Genomic DNA, 16,921 nt, shown 5'->3' with positions numbered 1-16,921 from the left:
GGAGGGGGGGGGGGGGGGCTCTCCCTAGGTGGCCACACTGAGCACCTCCACGAGTATCTGTTCTCATCATGTACCCTTACCTGGGGTCGTTCCTGGGAGTGAGAAAGCAGAGCCCTGTCTCCCAGAGCAAAGGGAAACTGGAGCAGGGGTGTGCTTGAAAAGAGGGGCACCGTGGAAGCAGAGGACCCCAGGACACCAAGCCTCGGCCCAGAACTGCTTTATTAGGGCCCTCCACGGGGCTGGCCCGGTCCAGACAGGACTCCAAGCCAGAACCGGGAGAGTCTTCCTGAACACTGTTGGCTACTCTGGGACCTGTAACGGCACTCACTCCTCTGGGGCCGGTGCACTGCTGCCACGGAAGCATCACACTGACCCACGTTTCACAGGTCTCGGATTCTCCCAGTTCCCACCAGGGCCTGACCCCAGTCCTCTCTGTCCCAGAACCTGGACCAAATTGAAATCGTTACCCTAAGCCTTCAAAAATTCTGATCCAAGGATCCAGGCCCAACAGTCGGGTTGATAACCTGTCTCTACCCTCCCAACATCTAGCCAGAAGAATCAGGGCCCATGAGAGAGACAGGTGGGGCCACCCCGGACTCTTCAGGAACACTCTCTGTAACCAGGCTTTCAACCACCAGATGCCACCCTCTCCCAGGCGGGTCCCAAAGGAGCTGTCCGCAGCCTAAAGTTTACACTGTATAAACCATTGACACAAACTGCTAAAAAGAAGGCTGGCAGGGTGCCTCTGTCCTGGAACCGAGAGAGCCATACCTACCGTAAGACCAACACACAGGCAGCCACCAAAGAGTAGGCCAGGAGAGTGCCAATGGACATGAGATCCACCAAGTCCTTCAGGTCGAAGAGGAAGGCCATCACACCTGGGGAGGAAACGAACGTCAGGACCGAGCTTGGCCCTCCACAGCCAGCCAGAACCACAACCCACCTGGGACCCAGGCTGTGTGAGGCGTGCTGTTTCTACCTTCCCCCTCGCCCTCCCCGGCCCTTTCCATGGAAAAACACTGTGACTTTGCTTAAAGGGGATAAAAGCTCAGGATTAACCATATATGCAGCTCTCAACAGACAGTAATAATAATTAACATTTATATGGAGAGTACTTTTATCAACATGATCCTTTTTGACCCTCATGGCAATTTTGCCAGCCATCCCTACACTACAAATGGAGAAAGTGAAGTTCAGACATGCTGAGAGACTTACCTAAGGTCACACAGCTATTAAGTGGAAGAGTCAGGCTCTGAGCTAGCTTCTTATGGCTCTGAGCCCAATGTATCTTCCCCTACACCATGCAGACGCATAGATAGACATGTATATCTATCCACCGCCCCATCCACCACCCACCCATCCACCATCCATCCATCCATCATCTACCCATCATCTACCCACCCATCATCCATCTATCCATCATCTACCCACCCATCATCCATCCCTCCATCATCCAGCCATACACCATGCACCCATGATCCATCCACCCACCCATCATCCATCCATCCATCCATCCATCCATCATACATCATCTACCCATCCATCATCCATCCATCCATCCATCCTCCACCCATCATCCACCCATCCTTCCATCCATCATCCACCCCATTCATCCCTCATCCCTCATCCAGTGGCACTCGTGAGCGTGCCAGTCACTGGGTGCTAGGTATGTGCCATTGAACAAGGCAGACCAGACAGCCACTGGCCTTCCCAAGCATTCACCGGAGACTCGCATCAGCAGGCAACAGTGGTGAGGAGGCGGCTGGGGGCAAGTCCGCTGCCCTCAACACAGGATTCTAACCCAGGAGGTGGGCATGGAAAGCAGTGTTATTCCCAGACAATACAGTCCCTTCACCATGACCCCACTTCAAGCAAAACAAAACATGCATGCTTCTTTGAAAATCTTTTGTAGATTTTTATGAGAGTATGCATGTCTATTTATGTGGGTATATGTGTCAAGTTTCCCATCTAAAAAATAACTTGGCTGGATCTACTTTGGGATATTTTCAAATCACATGCAATCAACGCAAGTTGAAACATAAACACTAAGCCGTAACTTTTCCACAAATATTTCTCAAGCCCACACAGACCACTGCAACTACAACAAATTCAAACTGAGGCTACAAAACAGCATTAAAGGGCAGTGAGCCCCTCTGGATAATTAGAAGAGGATCCCCCTGTGTGCGCCACAAATGCCTACGTTCCCACTCAGAGGAACTCGAGCCAGACTTCTTCCATGTGAGGTGATTCTAGAAAACGAAATACTCATTTACCACCTCTGCCACGTGAAAAGCAAAGCAAAGCCTTGGTTTGGCGATGTGAGTATTCTCCAGTCACTGTAAAGATTATAGTTCGATGTCCCTTAATCAGCACAGTCTTCAATACAGTCAAATTACAAGTAAATACTGAAAAAACACTATTTCCAATCCCTTAAGCCCTTAAACATACTGGTCACATTTTGACACGTGGTGCCCCTTCATCTCCCCACTGCAATCACCCTCAGGAATGCAGACTCACATAACAAACGTGTAAAGTAAGAAAAACTGGCTTTCCTTCATTATATAACGTTAATCCAAAAAACTATAAGCACACGTTGCTAAGGGCACAAATGCTACTAACAACAATCCACTCCTTCAGATGGTCATACGCCTCACCCAAGGCTATTGGACAAGTTCCTGTGATACAGCTGTGACTGGTATCATGTGTCATCATTTACCAAGAAGACCCACTGCTCTACTCATGGACTGGAAGGAACCAGCCATTTGGGCCCCAAAACAAACCAGGAACCAAGAGGCAAGCTCTGCACTCACCGGGCGAGAGCATCCTCACTTTACCTCTCTGAGCCTCCGCTTCTCATCTGTGTGCACCTGCCTCCTGGGCTATGAAACGCAATTCAAGGAGGAAACATTAAAAAAAAAGCACAGTCTCCCTGCAGGGCTGCCATGGCTTTCGTGGCACACACAGAGCTCCAAGGGTTCTCTAGCCCCCAGCTCTCATCTCTCGGAACTGTCCTCTTGGTGAGGGACCCGATATGCGGTCCAATCAGCCTCCTCTGGACCTGCCATTGTTTATAAACTCAGGGCGAATGGCTTGACCAGCCACACCCTCAGTGTCCCCTGGGGAATAGGTGACACGTTTTATAAAGCATCGATCATAAGGGATTCCCACTTCCCAGAGAATTCACAAGCTAAGACACACGGATGGTGAATTTCCAGTACCAACAAAAAGTCACTTGGCTTGTACCGTGTAAAATGTCATCCCACCAAGGTCTGCTCAGGGACACTCAGAAAAGGGGAAAGACACCGGGCTTTGAAGGAACAGCGTGTAATCTAAGCTCTGTCCAATGAAACGATAACAATTTAAAAATTCAAATTGTTTGAGAATTCCATCACATCCTCTGTAAAACTGGCTTCTGCCTTTTGTCAAAAAGGCACTTAGTTACCTTCAAATAAACCAGGTACAAGAGTAAAAACCCAAAGTTAAAAAAGACCACTTACAACGTCTCTCAGGCCAGCACAATTCAAGATATTTCCCTAGGGGATAATAACTCCACTGTGAAAATACTGGCATGTGAAATTCCAGTTCTTACCAGCAATGGCACCTGAGGTTAACGTGGCGATTATTGGTGTTTTGGTCCTGTCGTTGATCTGGGCCAAAAATTTAAACAGCAGTCCATCTTCAGCCATGGCATAGATAACTCGAGGCATGGGAAACATGGACCCTAAAAGGCTAGATGGGAGGAAAAGCAAAATGCATCCGTAAAATATCTCATGGGAATAAAGGCACCGTAACGCACCATGCGTGTTTACCACCGAGGAGAGGCAGCTGTCTCCAAACTGTGAAGCCCGCACCTAAGAGACGGGGACTCAACACACCAACCCCCGGAAAAGCACTTTTACTGCAAAGTCTAACAGGAACGGGAGACGTGTAACGTAAACTAGCGTGGCAGCTAGACATAGTTTTATGGAAGAGAAATTATGTATTTATTCCCGTGATTATTTCTAGCTGAATCAAACAGAAAATAAGAGCATCGCTGCATTCATGAGGATTTCTCTGTGGTCAATCCGTTTTTAGCAAATACCTCCCGTGTGTCCAGGCCAGCAGAAAACATCAGAGCCAAGTGTTTCTCGTTAAAAGGTACGTGCTCCCCTTTTCAAGGCAGCCTCTGCTTTATGGCCAAACTAAGGGCCAAAAGACAGCGTTCACAGAGGCGGCCTGGTCCAGTGGCCACAGATGGGGACAGAGAAGCAGGACCTTGCTGAGCAGATAGTGCTAAGATGTGGGCTTCGGGTGCTTCGAGATGAAATGTCAGTAACACAAACAGCCCTTGGGGTGACCGGCAGCAGCACGAGGGGGGAAGCCACACGATCAGGGCTGGGGTTTGGCTCTATTTCAAGGGACGAGAGGAATATCCACAGCAGATGCGCCTTCCCGAGAGTTTCCGCTTCCTCACCTGGTGGAAAGGGCACAGAGGGAGCCGATGGCCACTGCGTACTTGGCGCCCTCCCAGCCCACGTGCTTGAAGGCGTCTGGCAGGGGGCTGTCCTTGTCCAGGCAGAAGTAGGGCATCATGAGCGTGAGGGCGGCCGACACCCCGAAGTAGGCGACGAAGCAGATCAGGAGGGACGCGACGATGCCCACGGGGATGGCCTTCTGGGGGTTCCTGACCTCCTCCCCTGCAAGGAGCAAGGGGTCAGCCGGGGGCTCGGGACCACCCCACGGCACGCGGCCCTGTGGGGACCAGGGCCTTCCCCCAGCACCACAGACCACGACACCCACAAGCCCAGGGACAGTGTTCTCGGCCTTTACACTGATGGTCGGCGAGGAAGACTCGCTGCCTTTAGCAGAGAACACGCGGGAGGCCCGGGAGCCCGGCCTGTTCAGTCACCAGGACGACGGTGTTTTTAGCAGCCCTATTTCTCCCGGAGGGCGCACAGGTCTGCAATCAGCCGCAGCTATGCCATCCTCCCGGCCCGCAGGGGACCGGCGGTCTCGTTCAGGATGCCGCTTCCCGTCAGGCCTGCCACTCGGGGAGTGGTGAAGCCAAGACTAGCAGGAAGGTGCGCACGCACACGGCACTCGGGAGGGAGAGAGCGGCAACGGGCACGCGCACGCCCGGGAAGGGGAGCGGCGACCTGGCCAGGTGGGCCCGGGCGGGCCAAGGGCGGCGGGCATACCTGTGGTGGCGATGCAGTCGAAGCCCACGAACGCATAGAAGCAGGTGGCTGCCCCCGACAGGACACCGGAGAACCCGAAGGGCATGAACCCCCCGACACCAGGTTTCCCCTCCTCCGTGTCACTGGAAGAGAGAGCCATAGTCAAGAGGCCAGCGCCAGCTCCGTGGTCCCCAACAGGAGCCATCCCAGCTGTCCCCACTGCGGCCGGGCCCCCCACCCGTGGTGAACGGTCCTGGGACAGCTGTCACAGCCACCACACTCCTGGGCGACGGGCCTCCCTGCTTTTCACGGCCAGGGCTGCGAGGGGGCCCCCAAGCCCTTTCCAGACGCCCTGGCTAAATATTGATTCGTGCGGGGCAGGGACCGCAAGGCAGGGTGCCCGTCAGGAAGGGGAGGAACCAGCAACTGCAGCCTCTCCCCCGGGACCCCCAGAGCATGGCTCAGCTGCCCGCCAGGCGCAGCGGTCCCCGCCCGCCTGGGACCAAAATGCAAAGTCTTGCACGTTTACCAGTGGCTCATGTCTGAAAACAAGCATTTCCAGAGATGCCGCGGTTAGAAAGGGTGAACTGTTTCGGTGGAGAAAAGCATGTCTTAAGCCGCCCCTGCCTCCCGTGCGCCAAGTGAATGGCGCGGGTGCCCGTGCAGGTGGGGACGGGTCTTCCGGATCTGAGTGCACTGTCCTCACGCTCTGTCCCCTTGTGGGAGAGCTGGGCCATGCCTGTGCCCACAGCCCAGATGCAACCAGGTGCACGAAGACGGCGTCCTCAAGGCTGACGGGACAGCCGGGCGGATGATCGGGTCGCTGAAAGCCAGCGTGCAGTCTTGCTGGCCAGCCCCCCCCCCCCGCCCCCACCGACTGTTCATTCCAGGACCTGAGACATCATTTTAAAGCCACTGCACTTTTAGGAAGGTCTCTTCATCAGAGCAGTTTAACCTTTAGCCATAATTAAAACAGAATTGTATACAAAATGAAAACTCCCCACTCTCCATCCTAGGACCCTAAAATTTACCCAAAAAGCTGACAAAAAAAGATCAGAAACGCCCGTTTCAATGTTTGGCTTTTGTTTCCTGGATAAGATGAGCCTGTCGGTAAGGGTGCACCTAGAGGCCTGGGGAGCTGGCCAGGCACCTGCCTCCAGCCCTGGGTGTCCTGAGCCCCAGATACGGAAGGGAGACGGGGCCACGGTCTCTCAGGGCTGACGCAGCACAAGCTGAGTGCGAGTGAAAGAGGTTATCATAGCCACATTCTGAACTTCAGTAATTCTGAAAACCTCTGAAAAAAGCCTCTGATAAAAGTTCCACGTATTTCTTCTTTGTTCTAGGGTATCAAATAGGAAGGCACTTCAAAATAAAGTGGCTACCACCACGGTGCTGCAGAGAAAATCTTTTCTGAAAACAAAATTGAGAGCTTGATCGTGAAACAGAGTATGAGGGAAAGGGACTCCTGAGTGAGTCTGATGATGACCCCAACCAGGCACAGTTCTGGAATTAGAATGAGGATGCTGTTTCCCCAACACCTTCCTTAGTCATACAGTGTGCAGTCAAGTGCAAGGAAAGAAAACTTAACCCAAACTTCAAACAAATCAAACACCCTCAGCTACCTGACTGCAAAAAAACACAATTAAATAATAACAAAACATTCTAGTTCAAATTACACTAAAAAAAAAAAAAAAGACTCGTATTTTCATAGCCGACGGCATCACCAACGTCATGACTGTCGCGAACCCAGAGACAGAGCGACACTCACTTGTTCAGGCAGAGGCGGCCAGATGTGTTCTGGAAATCCTCCTCCGTAAGCTGCCAGTTCTTAATTGATCCTTTCACAAATCCCGACACCATGATGAAGCCCAGGACCAGAACGTTGATACACGTGAATATTTTGTTGACCATGGCTGACTCTTTCACGCCCAGAGTTAAAAGTCCTGTAAAAGCGCATCAACAGAAACTCTCTCTCAGTGTTAACCTCGTACCAGGCACGTCCTTCTGGGATGGGGACGGGGACGAGAGGGTGACTTAAAAAGAATCCAAGCAGCGTCAGACCTCCGAGGAGGAAATGGGGCTGAATTAATTCTCATTCTAGAGGCAGGGATCAAAATAACCAAGGTCTGAGGGGGTGCTGAACAAAGCCATCAAGGCTGGCCTTCCAGATCCCCTCTGGACTCGAGACGCCAGGCCAGGGACACCAGCAGAGGCAGCGACGTGTCAGCCAACGGCCCCCGAGAGCAAGGCCCTCCCTCTTCCTGAACCTCCATCCCCGAGAGCCACCCTCGGGGGCAGGATTTCATTTCCTCCAAGAGACACTTTGCTCAGTTTCTTGGGAGGGTGAGAGTTTCCCAGAAGAGGAGTCATGCACTCACTGCTACGGGGTGCTAGCAGTGACAGCCACCTGGGCTGTGGGACCCCTGCCACGTACGGGTCCTCCTGGGACTCAGCACACGAAGAACAATGTATACGCTAGACTAGTGCCAGCTTGTAAACTCAGGATAAAGAAGACACCGAATGATAAAAACCCACGGGAGCCACGTGACGCTTCTGTAGTGAACTCTCGGCTGGGCAAGAAAAGAGGCAGGGAAGGTGCCTGGTGACACGTGACCACTGACCTGATTGGAAACTACTGCCCTGCCGTGTAGGTCTCTCATACGTTTTAAAACAAAAGACGCTCTACGTAATAGACTGAATTCTGAAAAACGGGCATTAGGACAGAATTGAGCAATTCATCACAGGGAACACTCCTCCGCCATGTTTGTTCTTCAGCGTCCCTCCCTCTCGTGTTTATGAAAGTCTCACTCGTGCAGACTTAATTTCTGATACATGTTCCTGCCAGCTGGACCAGAAATGCTGCTGAGACTGGCCTGTGCGGAATGGTTTCAATTATGTGGTGTGTAAAATACGGCACGTTGTTTTTAAAACCCATCCAAGATTTTCTAACCTCAAAGGAGAATTTATCTGCATTTCAGCTTAATGTTTATACAAACAAAACTCCCATCCTAGTGGCTGAGACTCGGATAAGTGTCACTAAGCAGCTGCCATCAGCTGTGCTCAAGCCATGTCTGCGACTTTAAAATTCTGTACCAGCAACTTCGTGGTGAAGCTTATTTATTTAAAGCGTGTTTTACCGGCCGTTGGGTGTAAACCACCCGAGCCTTCGCCAACACTGAGGCCCTCATTCCTCCACATCGCCCTGGCTGACAAACGCCAACTTTCCTTTTCCAAGTAGTCATCCGCTGACTCCAAAGAATTTGTATTTCTGTATCAAAAAGCCTGCAGCAGTTACAAAATCTTACTCCACAAACAGTTACGCAAACACCTGAGATTCTCTTTTAATTAAATGACACGTAACTCGACCGATTCAAGAGGTCAATCCCACGTGAATCTCTAAGAAGCCATTCTGACAAAAAAGATGTCTGTATCCACCACAAAAAGGAGAAGAAAATGGGGGGATGGGAGAAAGAGAAAAGGAAGAAAGCAACTTAATGGGAGCCTGTCCTACACCTCGGACCCCTCGCTCCAACCCAGCGCCTTCCGGTGTGTGGCTTTACCTGTTAAGATGAGAATTATGATCACGGCAAATATGTCCGGGTTTTCGGCCAGCACCCCAGGCGCATTCAGGGCCATGTGCTTCCGCGAGAACTCCCCGATGGGTTTGCCAATCAGCTCGTCAAACGTTGCGCTCCAGGCTCTGGCTACGCTCGAAGTACCTGCCGCGAAACACACCATCAGACGAAACTGCAGGGCACCGGTCAACGGAGCGCCCGTCACCAAGCCCGGCACCGGCAGCACTCACGCAGGGGTCGCAGCCAGCGCACGGGGGTCCCGCGGCAGCCGCCGGACCCCGGGACGTGCTGACTCGGAAGTGAGGGTCAGTTAGTGTTTGCAGAGACGCGAGAAGTGGAGCCTGGCAAGAAACCTGTTTTCCATCACAGTCAATACGACGTGTATAGCATGTGTTTCGAATGCACACGTAACTCAGTCACAGTAAAAGTCTAGCAAACTAATGTCGCCCTGAGCGTAGAGGCGCCGCTCTGACAGCACTGAGCTCTACTTATCTGGTCTCGTCCGACAAGAACTCCTGAGGGCAAACCGTTCAGGTGACTTCACAACCCATTCCTGGGCTGCAGTGAGCAGGGGCCACACTCCTCAGGAAGCGCCTCCCCAAAGACCCCAGCAGCAGAGCTGACAGGCCTGCCTCCCGCTGCGGGGGACTAAGGACGGCGGCTGGGGGCTGGCTGCACGTCAGCAGCAAAGTCTCTGCTGCTCCGGGCCCAGGCGGGCACCACCTGACGCGGGCCGTGGCCCCGAGGGTCTGCCCGACGTGCTGGATGCAGCGTCCAGCACCCCAAAGGCCAAGAGCAGCTCTGACTGCTCTCTCTCTCTCTTAATCTGAATAACGTCACTGCTTTTCCAGCAATGCTTCTCAGGAAATGTCGCTAAAGTTCCAATATCCACAAAAAGTTTCTTTATCTTCAAAGGGGGCCTTGCTGGTGACCGTGGTCTGGATCTTCCACAGAACTTGGCCAGAGTGACCTGCGGGACTCCATTTCACCGTCTGGTCTCACGCTAAGTGTTTTTCCAACAACCCAAAAAGGAAACCACATTTCCTCATCCCTAGTAGCCAGCCTATGATGAGTTCTGTCCTTCGAGGCCACAACCCAGTGAAGAAAAAGGTCACTACCTCTCCTGCCTCAGAGGCCAGCCTCTCCTGCCTCAGAGGCCAGCTCGCTGCCAACAGGGCTGCCCAGCTTTTCCTGCCAGCCTACCCCTCCCCACCTCTGAATCATGGCTTTTAAAAGAAACACATTTGATAGAAAAGCTGCCCTTGCTCCGGAGGTGAGGCCGAGAACCGCCTGCAGTAGCACGGGGCTGCGTCTCACGAGACAAGGCCCCGTCGCCACCTGCTGGTCCGGAAGCCGCAGGCGCTGCACGTTCACCATTCTGCTTTATTCGCAGGTAAATCCTCTGGAAACATGACGGCCCCTTTAAAATAGCTGCGTTCCCACCGAGAGGCTGCAGCTTGTAAGGACGTGTATGGTTGCAAGTTTTGGTGCTGCACTGAGAAAAACGTGATTAGGAATTTTATCTTCCAACCCAGAAGAGTAAGCTCTCGGCAGGTGCTGGAAAGAAAGGGAGGGTGTCGCCCAGGGAGCCTGGTGGAGCCCAGGAGGAGGCCCAGCGCCACACACGGCTTCCCAGAGGGCGGGCGTGGGAGCCAGCGGGGCCCACGGGGTTCAACTCATCCCGGGCCCCGGTTTTCTGATATTACTACAAAGAGCTAAAACAGAACTGGCACATTTAGTGGCCATTTGTATTATTTCTGTTTGCGAACCGGCCATTCGTATCCTTCAGCTATTCTTACATTCAGGCGTTTGTTTCTTTTAGGTGGACGTGCTCAGCTTCGGCTGTAATTAAAATACAAATAATATAAAGAGAGTAACACTGAAACCTACCGAACAGAAAAGACTATGTTTTTGGTGTTTCCGTTCGTTGGTTGGTTGTTTCTAATGCTGACGCCAAGTCCAGAGTCGGCAAGGACGTGAGGAAAAGGGGCCCTTGGCCGTCAGGAGGGTTACAGGCAACACGGGCCTTGTAGATACGCAGGCCCGCTGGCCCAGACATTCTGCTTCTTAGACCATTTTAAAGGAAAAAGCACAGCTTTTTCTTTTTTATGCCAAAGACATTAAGTAATTTACTATTTATAACAACAACACAGCTGGAAACAATCTAAATACCCCACAAAGGCACCCAATCAATTATCTGTATATAAATCTATATAATGGTACATCATCAAGAATATTACCACGGGGCTTCCCTGGTGGTACAGTGGTTAAGAATCCACCTGTCAAGGCAGGGGACACGGGTTCGAGCCCTGGTCCGGGACGATCCCACATGCCGCGGAGCAACTAAGCCCGTGCGCCACAACTACCGAGCCTGCGCTCTACAGCCCGCGAGCCACAACTACTGAGCCCACGTGGCACAACTACTGAAGCCTGCGCACAGCAATGAAGACCCAATGCAGCCAAAAAGAAAATAAATAAATAAACAAACTTACAGAAAGGAAAAAAAAGAATATTACTATGGAAAAATAACGCTATGAAAAACGTACACTATACATTGTTTTACAAGTACAGAGACACTCTAGACAGAAAAATATACATTCAGGTTCACAAGAATATTAACCGTGTTATATCCCTAAACTCTGTGAACAGAGGTCACCCTGCTCCTCCACGGGGTCTAACGTTGAGCGGGATGCCGGGCAGAGGAGGTACCTGATGAACGTTCGCTGAAGGGATGAATGAATAAGAGAATTAACGTCTCCAGGCTGTCAGAGGGGGTCATTTCTACTTTCTTCTTTGCGCTCTTCCACGTTTCCTAAATATTTCTGTATCAGTGATGTATTTACTTAAGTATCAGAAAAAAAAATACTCAAAGAGACTACGTCCTTTCTAACTAGATACAAACATCCTACTGATCCTGTGTCTGTCGTGCTAACAGGACTGGCCTCCTTGCGGGCCTGGCTTGTCCCCACTAAGGTCGTCCCATGTACTTGATCATTAAAAAGCAAGGGCAGTGATGCCCGAGGGTGGCCTCCGCCTTGCGTTAGAGGAAAAGGGAAACTGTAGCAGTTCAGCGAGGCGCAGGTGCCGGGGAGGCGCCAGACTCTGTGTGTCTAGGGAGCCAAGCGGGGCGTGGCCCACAGCTGGGGTGGGAACAACCGAGGTGGCAGGGGGCAGGCTCCGGGCCTCCGAGACCTACCGATGATGTAGGAGAGGATGAGGTTCCAGCCGGTGATGAAAGCCCAGAGCTCGCCCACGGTGACATAGCTGTAGAGGTAGGCCGAGCCCGTCTTGGGGACCCGAGCGCCAAACTCGCCGTAGCAGAGGCCGGCCAGCACCGAGGCCAGCGCGGCCACCAGGAAGGAGATGACGATGGCGGGCCCCGCATCCTCCCGGGCCACGGCCCCGGCCAGCACGTAGACGCCGGCCCCCAGCGTGCTGCCCACGCCCAGCGCCACCAGGTCGAACGTGTTGAGGCAGCGGGACAGCCGGCTCCCCTCCCAGCTGCAGTCCACCACCTTCCGCCGCAGCATCTGCTGCCCGATGCCCGCCAGCACCTTGCACCCCATCCTGCGGCTCAAATCTGCTGAGAGAAAGAACAAAGGTGTGTGTTTCAGCATCGCCCCGCTCTCGCCCATTAACCCCCTTCGTCGCAGCACAGATGGCGAGGTGGTCCCGTGTCATCACCTACAGCTAAGGCCTCGCACGTCACGATTCCACGACCCGCGGTCACAACACCCACCCACGGCCTCCCGGTCTCAGGCTTAACCAGCGGGAGAAACACCCGGAGGCCCACGCGCCGGCCGAGTGGACTCTGGTCTCTGAGCCTCCACACTGATTTCAGTTCTTAACCGAGAGCCTTCTATGGGCAGAAAGAGCACGAGAGGCACACATTAAGGACGTCGTTCCTGCCCTCAATAATCGTGCGATTTGCCAGGAAAAGCAAGACACCGTTCCAAGTGGGCTGCTGGGGAAAGAAAACCAAACCACATTTTAATATAATTATTAGGACCCAGAGGCCTTGAATAGCAATGGTTTAGAGACCTTCCTGGGATCCTCTGAGACGGCAGGGGTCAAGCCGTCTCCACTTTAACACAGAGTTAGGTCCAGAGCAGAAAAGCGTTGAATTACTAACAAGTTAGGGCTCCTTGTAACCGTCACTACTCGGGGAAGCACCTCTCCTCTGGACCAAAATGTTGGCCCAAAGTGCTATGTGATGCCCTCCTGATCACATGCCAAGAGGGGGGCCCCCGTGCACATATGGCTCCTGGCCTCCGACTTTCACACGGGACACACCCAGTGGGGGTCCCAGGATGCCACCCACACCGTGAACAGCATCTCAGGTCAGCATCCCAGGACAGTGAATTAAACGCTGACAGACACGGCCCCGGCCAGGTAGCCAAGGTCGACATCAAGTGACAAGTTATAGTTGACCGTATGATGTGATAAGAAGGGCCTTTACCTCTGACAGCCTCCTCCCCAAACCCATAAGCCCAGGCTAATCCTGAGAAAAAGATCAGACAAATCACAGGCGAGGAACTCTCTACGAAACACCTGCCCAATCGTCAGGAGTCATCAAAAACAAGGAAGGTCGGAGAACCGTCTCGAGCAGGGGGAGCCCACGGAGACAGGATGCCACACGTCACGTGGGAGGGGATGGGATCCCGGAACAGAAGGAGGACGGCAGGGAAAAGTAAGGTGGTCTGAATAAAGCGTGGACTTCCGCTGTATCAATATCGGCTCGTTAATCATAACCAAAATACCACACTAGTGTAAGATGTTAACCAGAGAGAAAAGTAGGTGCGGGGCACGTGGGCACTCTCTGTACTAGCTTCACGACTTCTCTATAAATCTATAAACGTGTGCTAAGATAGTTTTCAGACAACAGCATGTGCAGAGATAAGCTATCACCATGACTTTTAGCTACTAAAAATTCATCTTTATGATCCATGGGTATTTACTGACCTACCTTTGCTGTAAGCAAGTCACTGGAAAGCAAAACCGTCTAAATGGAGACGGCACGTCCAGCCAAGTCCACACCCAACCACCTGGTGCCCGGGACCGCCCGCCCACACCCTTGTGGCCCCGCCCCCTCCCAGCCTCAGGCCAGGCCCCCGTGGGTCATGTCACTGGCCAGCTCCCGGTCACAGAGGGACCAGTGGATGGTCCTCTCTGCCAGGCCAAGAGGAGAGAGAAAGTTTCTCAAGACTCAGTTTTTAGCTAGAGTGGGCAATAAACCTCATCCGATCTGATCTCCTTCTCGTAAAGACGAGAAAACAACTCAGACACCAAGCGTCAGACAGGGTCACGAGCTCAGAAGGTGCGGGGTGCTAGCCCCACATCTGGGTCTGGCGTTGGCGTTGGCGTTGGCGGGCGGAAATGATATCACCGTCAGTGAGGTGGGGAGGAAGTGGGAGGAAATGAGGGAAGAAGACCTTGTTAGTGGAACAGCAGTGGAGCAGGAAAATCACAGACACAGGGGCTGGTAAGAGCTGAGAGGGCAGGGGCAGAACAGGAGACACGCAAAAGAGCAATGGCGCCCGGGGTGTTTCCGGCCACGCACTGGCCAGTTGCTGATGCTCGGTCAGGCAGTGAGGGCCTGCCGGGGCTCTGGTGCTGTCCGGAGGGGCCTGCCTTTCCCTTTCTTCCTCCCAGGATTTACCTGGATTCATTCAAGTCAGGCTGTGAACAACAGCAAAGCCTTTAATAAACCACTGCTTGGATAACAAGTCAAAAGGGAAGATGCACCATTTCAACACAACCCTTAGCAGAAGAGGAATGCGTGAAGATGCAGCACATAACTTCTCAGCAGCATTTTGGGGAGGGAGGGGAATATTTTAAGAAGCCAGGAACCTTCAAGGGAAGCGGAGTGTGAAAGCTCCCGATTACTGGCATTGTTTCTAACTTGGCTGGTAAATGGGACTGACATTTAGAGAGAGCGCTGACCTGCTCACGTCCTCTCCTAGATGTAGTTGTTGGTTCATAACAGACGGATTCTCTCCCCAAAACCAAGTGTAAAGCAAAGAGAATGCAGTTAAATAGCGTTTTCTTTCCTCAGCTTCACAGAGTAAAGTAACCCCAGGGCCCAGGAGGCACCCGCCTTCCTCTGAACAATCAGACACACTGTGCCCTGGGCTCTTTGGAAGGGCTGGGTCCACAGCGCACACGCCTTTCTCAGATGTGCTGCCGTCTGGAGCAGAAGCAAGAGCTGCCGGAGTGACCCGACTGGGACGCCTGGCAAGGGGCACACTGGAGCCTGGGGACACTTTCCCGAGAGCCCGATGACCTCGCTTTAGGCCGGAATGACCCCCCTGGACGCGCAGCTGCAGTGCGTGTGCCACATGCCCCTGGGTGGTACCACCGGCACAGGTGGAAACCCTCTCCAAGAACCCACTTACTAACCCTGGGGGGCCCCCACACCATCTTCAAAATAAAGGGGGCGAGCGTCGAATTCTGTAAATTTAGATACAGATTTTAGACACAGGTTTTCAACCGTATGTGAAAGGGACTTCTTGGTTGAGGCCACAAACCGAGACTCCAGGGAGGCAGCGGACTTCTAAGCAGGGACACAGCGCCCCCGTTTCTCACGAAGGGTCCTGGGTTGTTTCTCCCTCACAGGAGCCAGAGGGAAGTTCTCCGGGTGCCAGTGGACGGGAGCACAGGAGGGCCCGTTAGTTTCACCTTGGTTACTTCCTCGGTGCTCCCTGCTGTCTGGGGAAAGGGCAAACCCAACTTCTTTGGAAGCCACTGGGACAGAAATGCAGCTGCTGAGGCCTAGTGCTGAGAATGCAGAAAATACAAGTGCGCTGTCTGTTTCTACTTTCCAGGGTAGGAGAAAATGAGATGCTCGCTAACCTTGTTCGGGTTTATTTTAAAGAAGTGTCCTTTCTGTCTCCTTGGGAGTCATGCAAAAACTGTTCTCCAGGTGGCATCACCTGGCGGCATTTTGTACACATTACGGCGCGACTCACGTTCATGCCTGGACTCCTAAGGTGGGCACTCAGCCAGCAGTGAGACCAAATGAAACTTCTCCGTGTAAAACCCATCTAACCACGCCAACACCGGCAACGTCAGGGTCATGCGGACATCCTGCTGCTGGGATTTACGCAGACAGTCACCAACTACTCTGAAAGGATTATCCGGAAATTACGTTACCCTCTCAGGTGGGGAGGAATTTGTGCAACAGTCGACACCTGCACTTTCAGTTTTTGACAGAAATCCTGTAATAGCAAGAGCCTCAGATCCGTCTTACTCCCGATTCATTTATTATTAAAGAGCACTTACCTTATGTGTTATCCTCTCAGAAAAGCAAAGAAAATCTGCCCCTTTCCCACAGAATTTCTAACTCCAAGTTTTATTCTGGTAATCACTATATAACAACAGGAGCCAAGTGATCCCATGGGTCCAGATTGCAGAGATAAAGATGCTGTTTTCAAGGTGTCTGACAAAGGTGGGCAAGTGTGAACTGCATGATTTTTTTTTTTTTTTACTCTCAAACGTCATGACAGTCCCATCACTGAAAAAGTCTGCTTAATGGCTCGTGGGAGGGAGGGGAAGAGGTTAGATGTAGGCTGCGGTAGACACTAAGTTCATAAATCCTTTGGGGAAAGTCTTTATATTGAAATTTTATTGCCCATACTTGTGCTTTTCCTTTAAGCGATCTTTACAACGGTCCCAGACATGGGAGCCACCTAGAGTAAAATCTGCCATTCCTGTGGGAGAATGATGCACCGTGGTCCACACGTGTCCCGGGCTAGAGAAAGTAGGTCCTTGCTAGGGCGCTCACCTGCGGGACACACAGACCAGGGGGCAGACGAGTCAGCAAACTCACTTCAGCTCTCCTACGGCCACGTGGGGGACTCCCCCCAGGAGCCCCCAAGGCTCTAGAGTGCATGCAAGTTTCACAAGGAAGGGAGCAGAGGGCCCACGACAGGGCCCTCTCAACCAGATGTGGTCCAAGGGGTCCAAAATAAGAGCGTTTCGGGACGTGGGCCATCGTGGGGACGGAGACTCACGGCAAAGGAGCAAAACCTGAGTTGAAGGAAGTTCTTCTACAAGCCAGATTCACATCCCCCGGATGTCAGGAGGGCCGGGTGCGAGAGCTTAAAGTTAAAAAAAAAGCTGTGGTGTGGAGGGGACCGGCTGATGCAGATGGAGACCCAATGTGTGGGCACGTGGAAGGAGGGAAGGAAA

General features: G+C 52.6%; 1 protein-coding gene across 1 annotated transcript in view; it reads right to left on the bottom strand.

Moving 5' to 3' along the window:
• Positions 1-16,921, bottom strand: part of SLC7A1 (solute carrier family 7 member 1) — a 30,361-nt gene that overhangs the window by 4,375 nt on the left and 9,065 nt on the right. The window contains exons 2-8 of the mRNA XM_007471433.1: positions 11,928-12,311; positions 8,717-8,875; positions 6,925-7,099; positions 5,178-5,299; positions 4,454-4,676; positions 3,590-3,729; positions 776-878 (exon numbers count right to left, since the gene is read on the bottom strand). Coding sequence (XP_007471495.1) covers positions 776-878; positions 3,590-3,729; positions 4,454-4,676; positions 5,178-5,299; positions 6,925-7,099; positions 8,717-8,875; positions 11,928-12,297 — 1,292 coding nt within the window. The 5' untranslated portion in view covers positions 12,298-12,311. The remainder of the gene's footprint in view (positions 1-775; positions 879-3,589; positions 3,730-4,453; positions 4,677-5,177; positions 5,300-6,924; positions 7,100-8,716; positions 8,876-11,927; positions 12,312-16,921) is intronic.

The sequence above is a fragment of the Lipotes vexillifer genome, unplaced genomic scaffold (genome assembly GCF_000442215.2).
Source record: "Lipotes vexillifer unplaced genomic scaffold, Lipotes_vexillifer_v1.1 scaffold543, whole genome shotgun sequence".
In the NCBI taxonomy this organism is placed as follows: Eukaryota; Metazoa; Chordata; class Mammalia; order Artiodactyla; family Lipotidae; genus Lipotes; species Lipotes vexillifer.
Note: the sequence above shows the minus strand (reverse complement) of the source record. Positions and strands in the feature narration are given on the sequence as shown.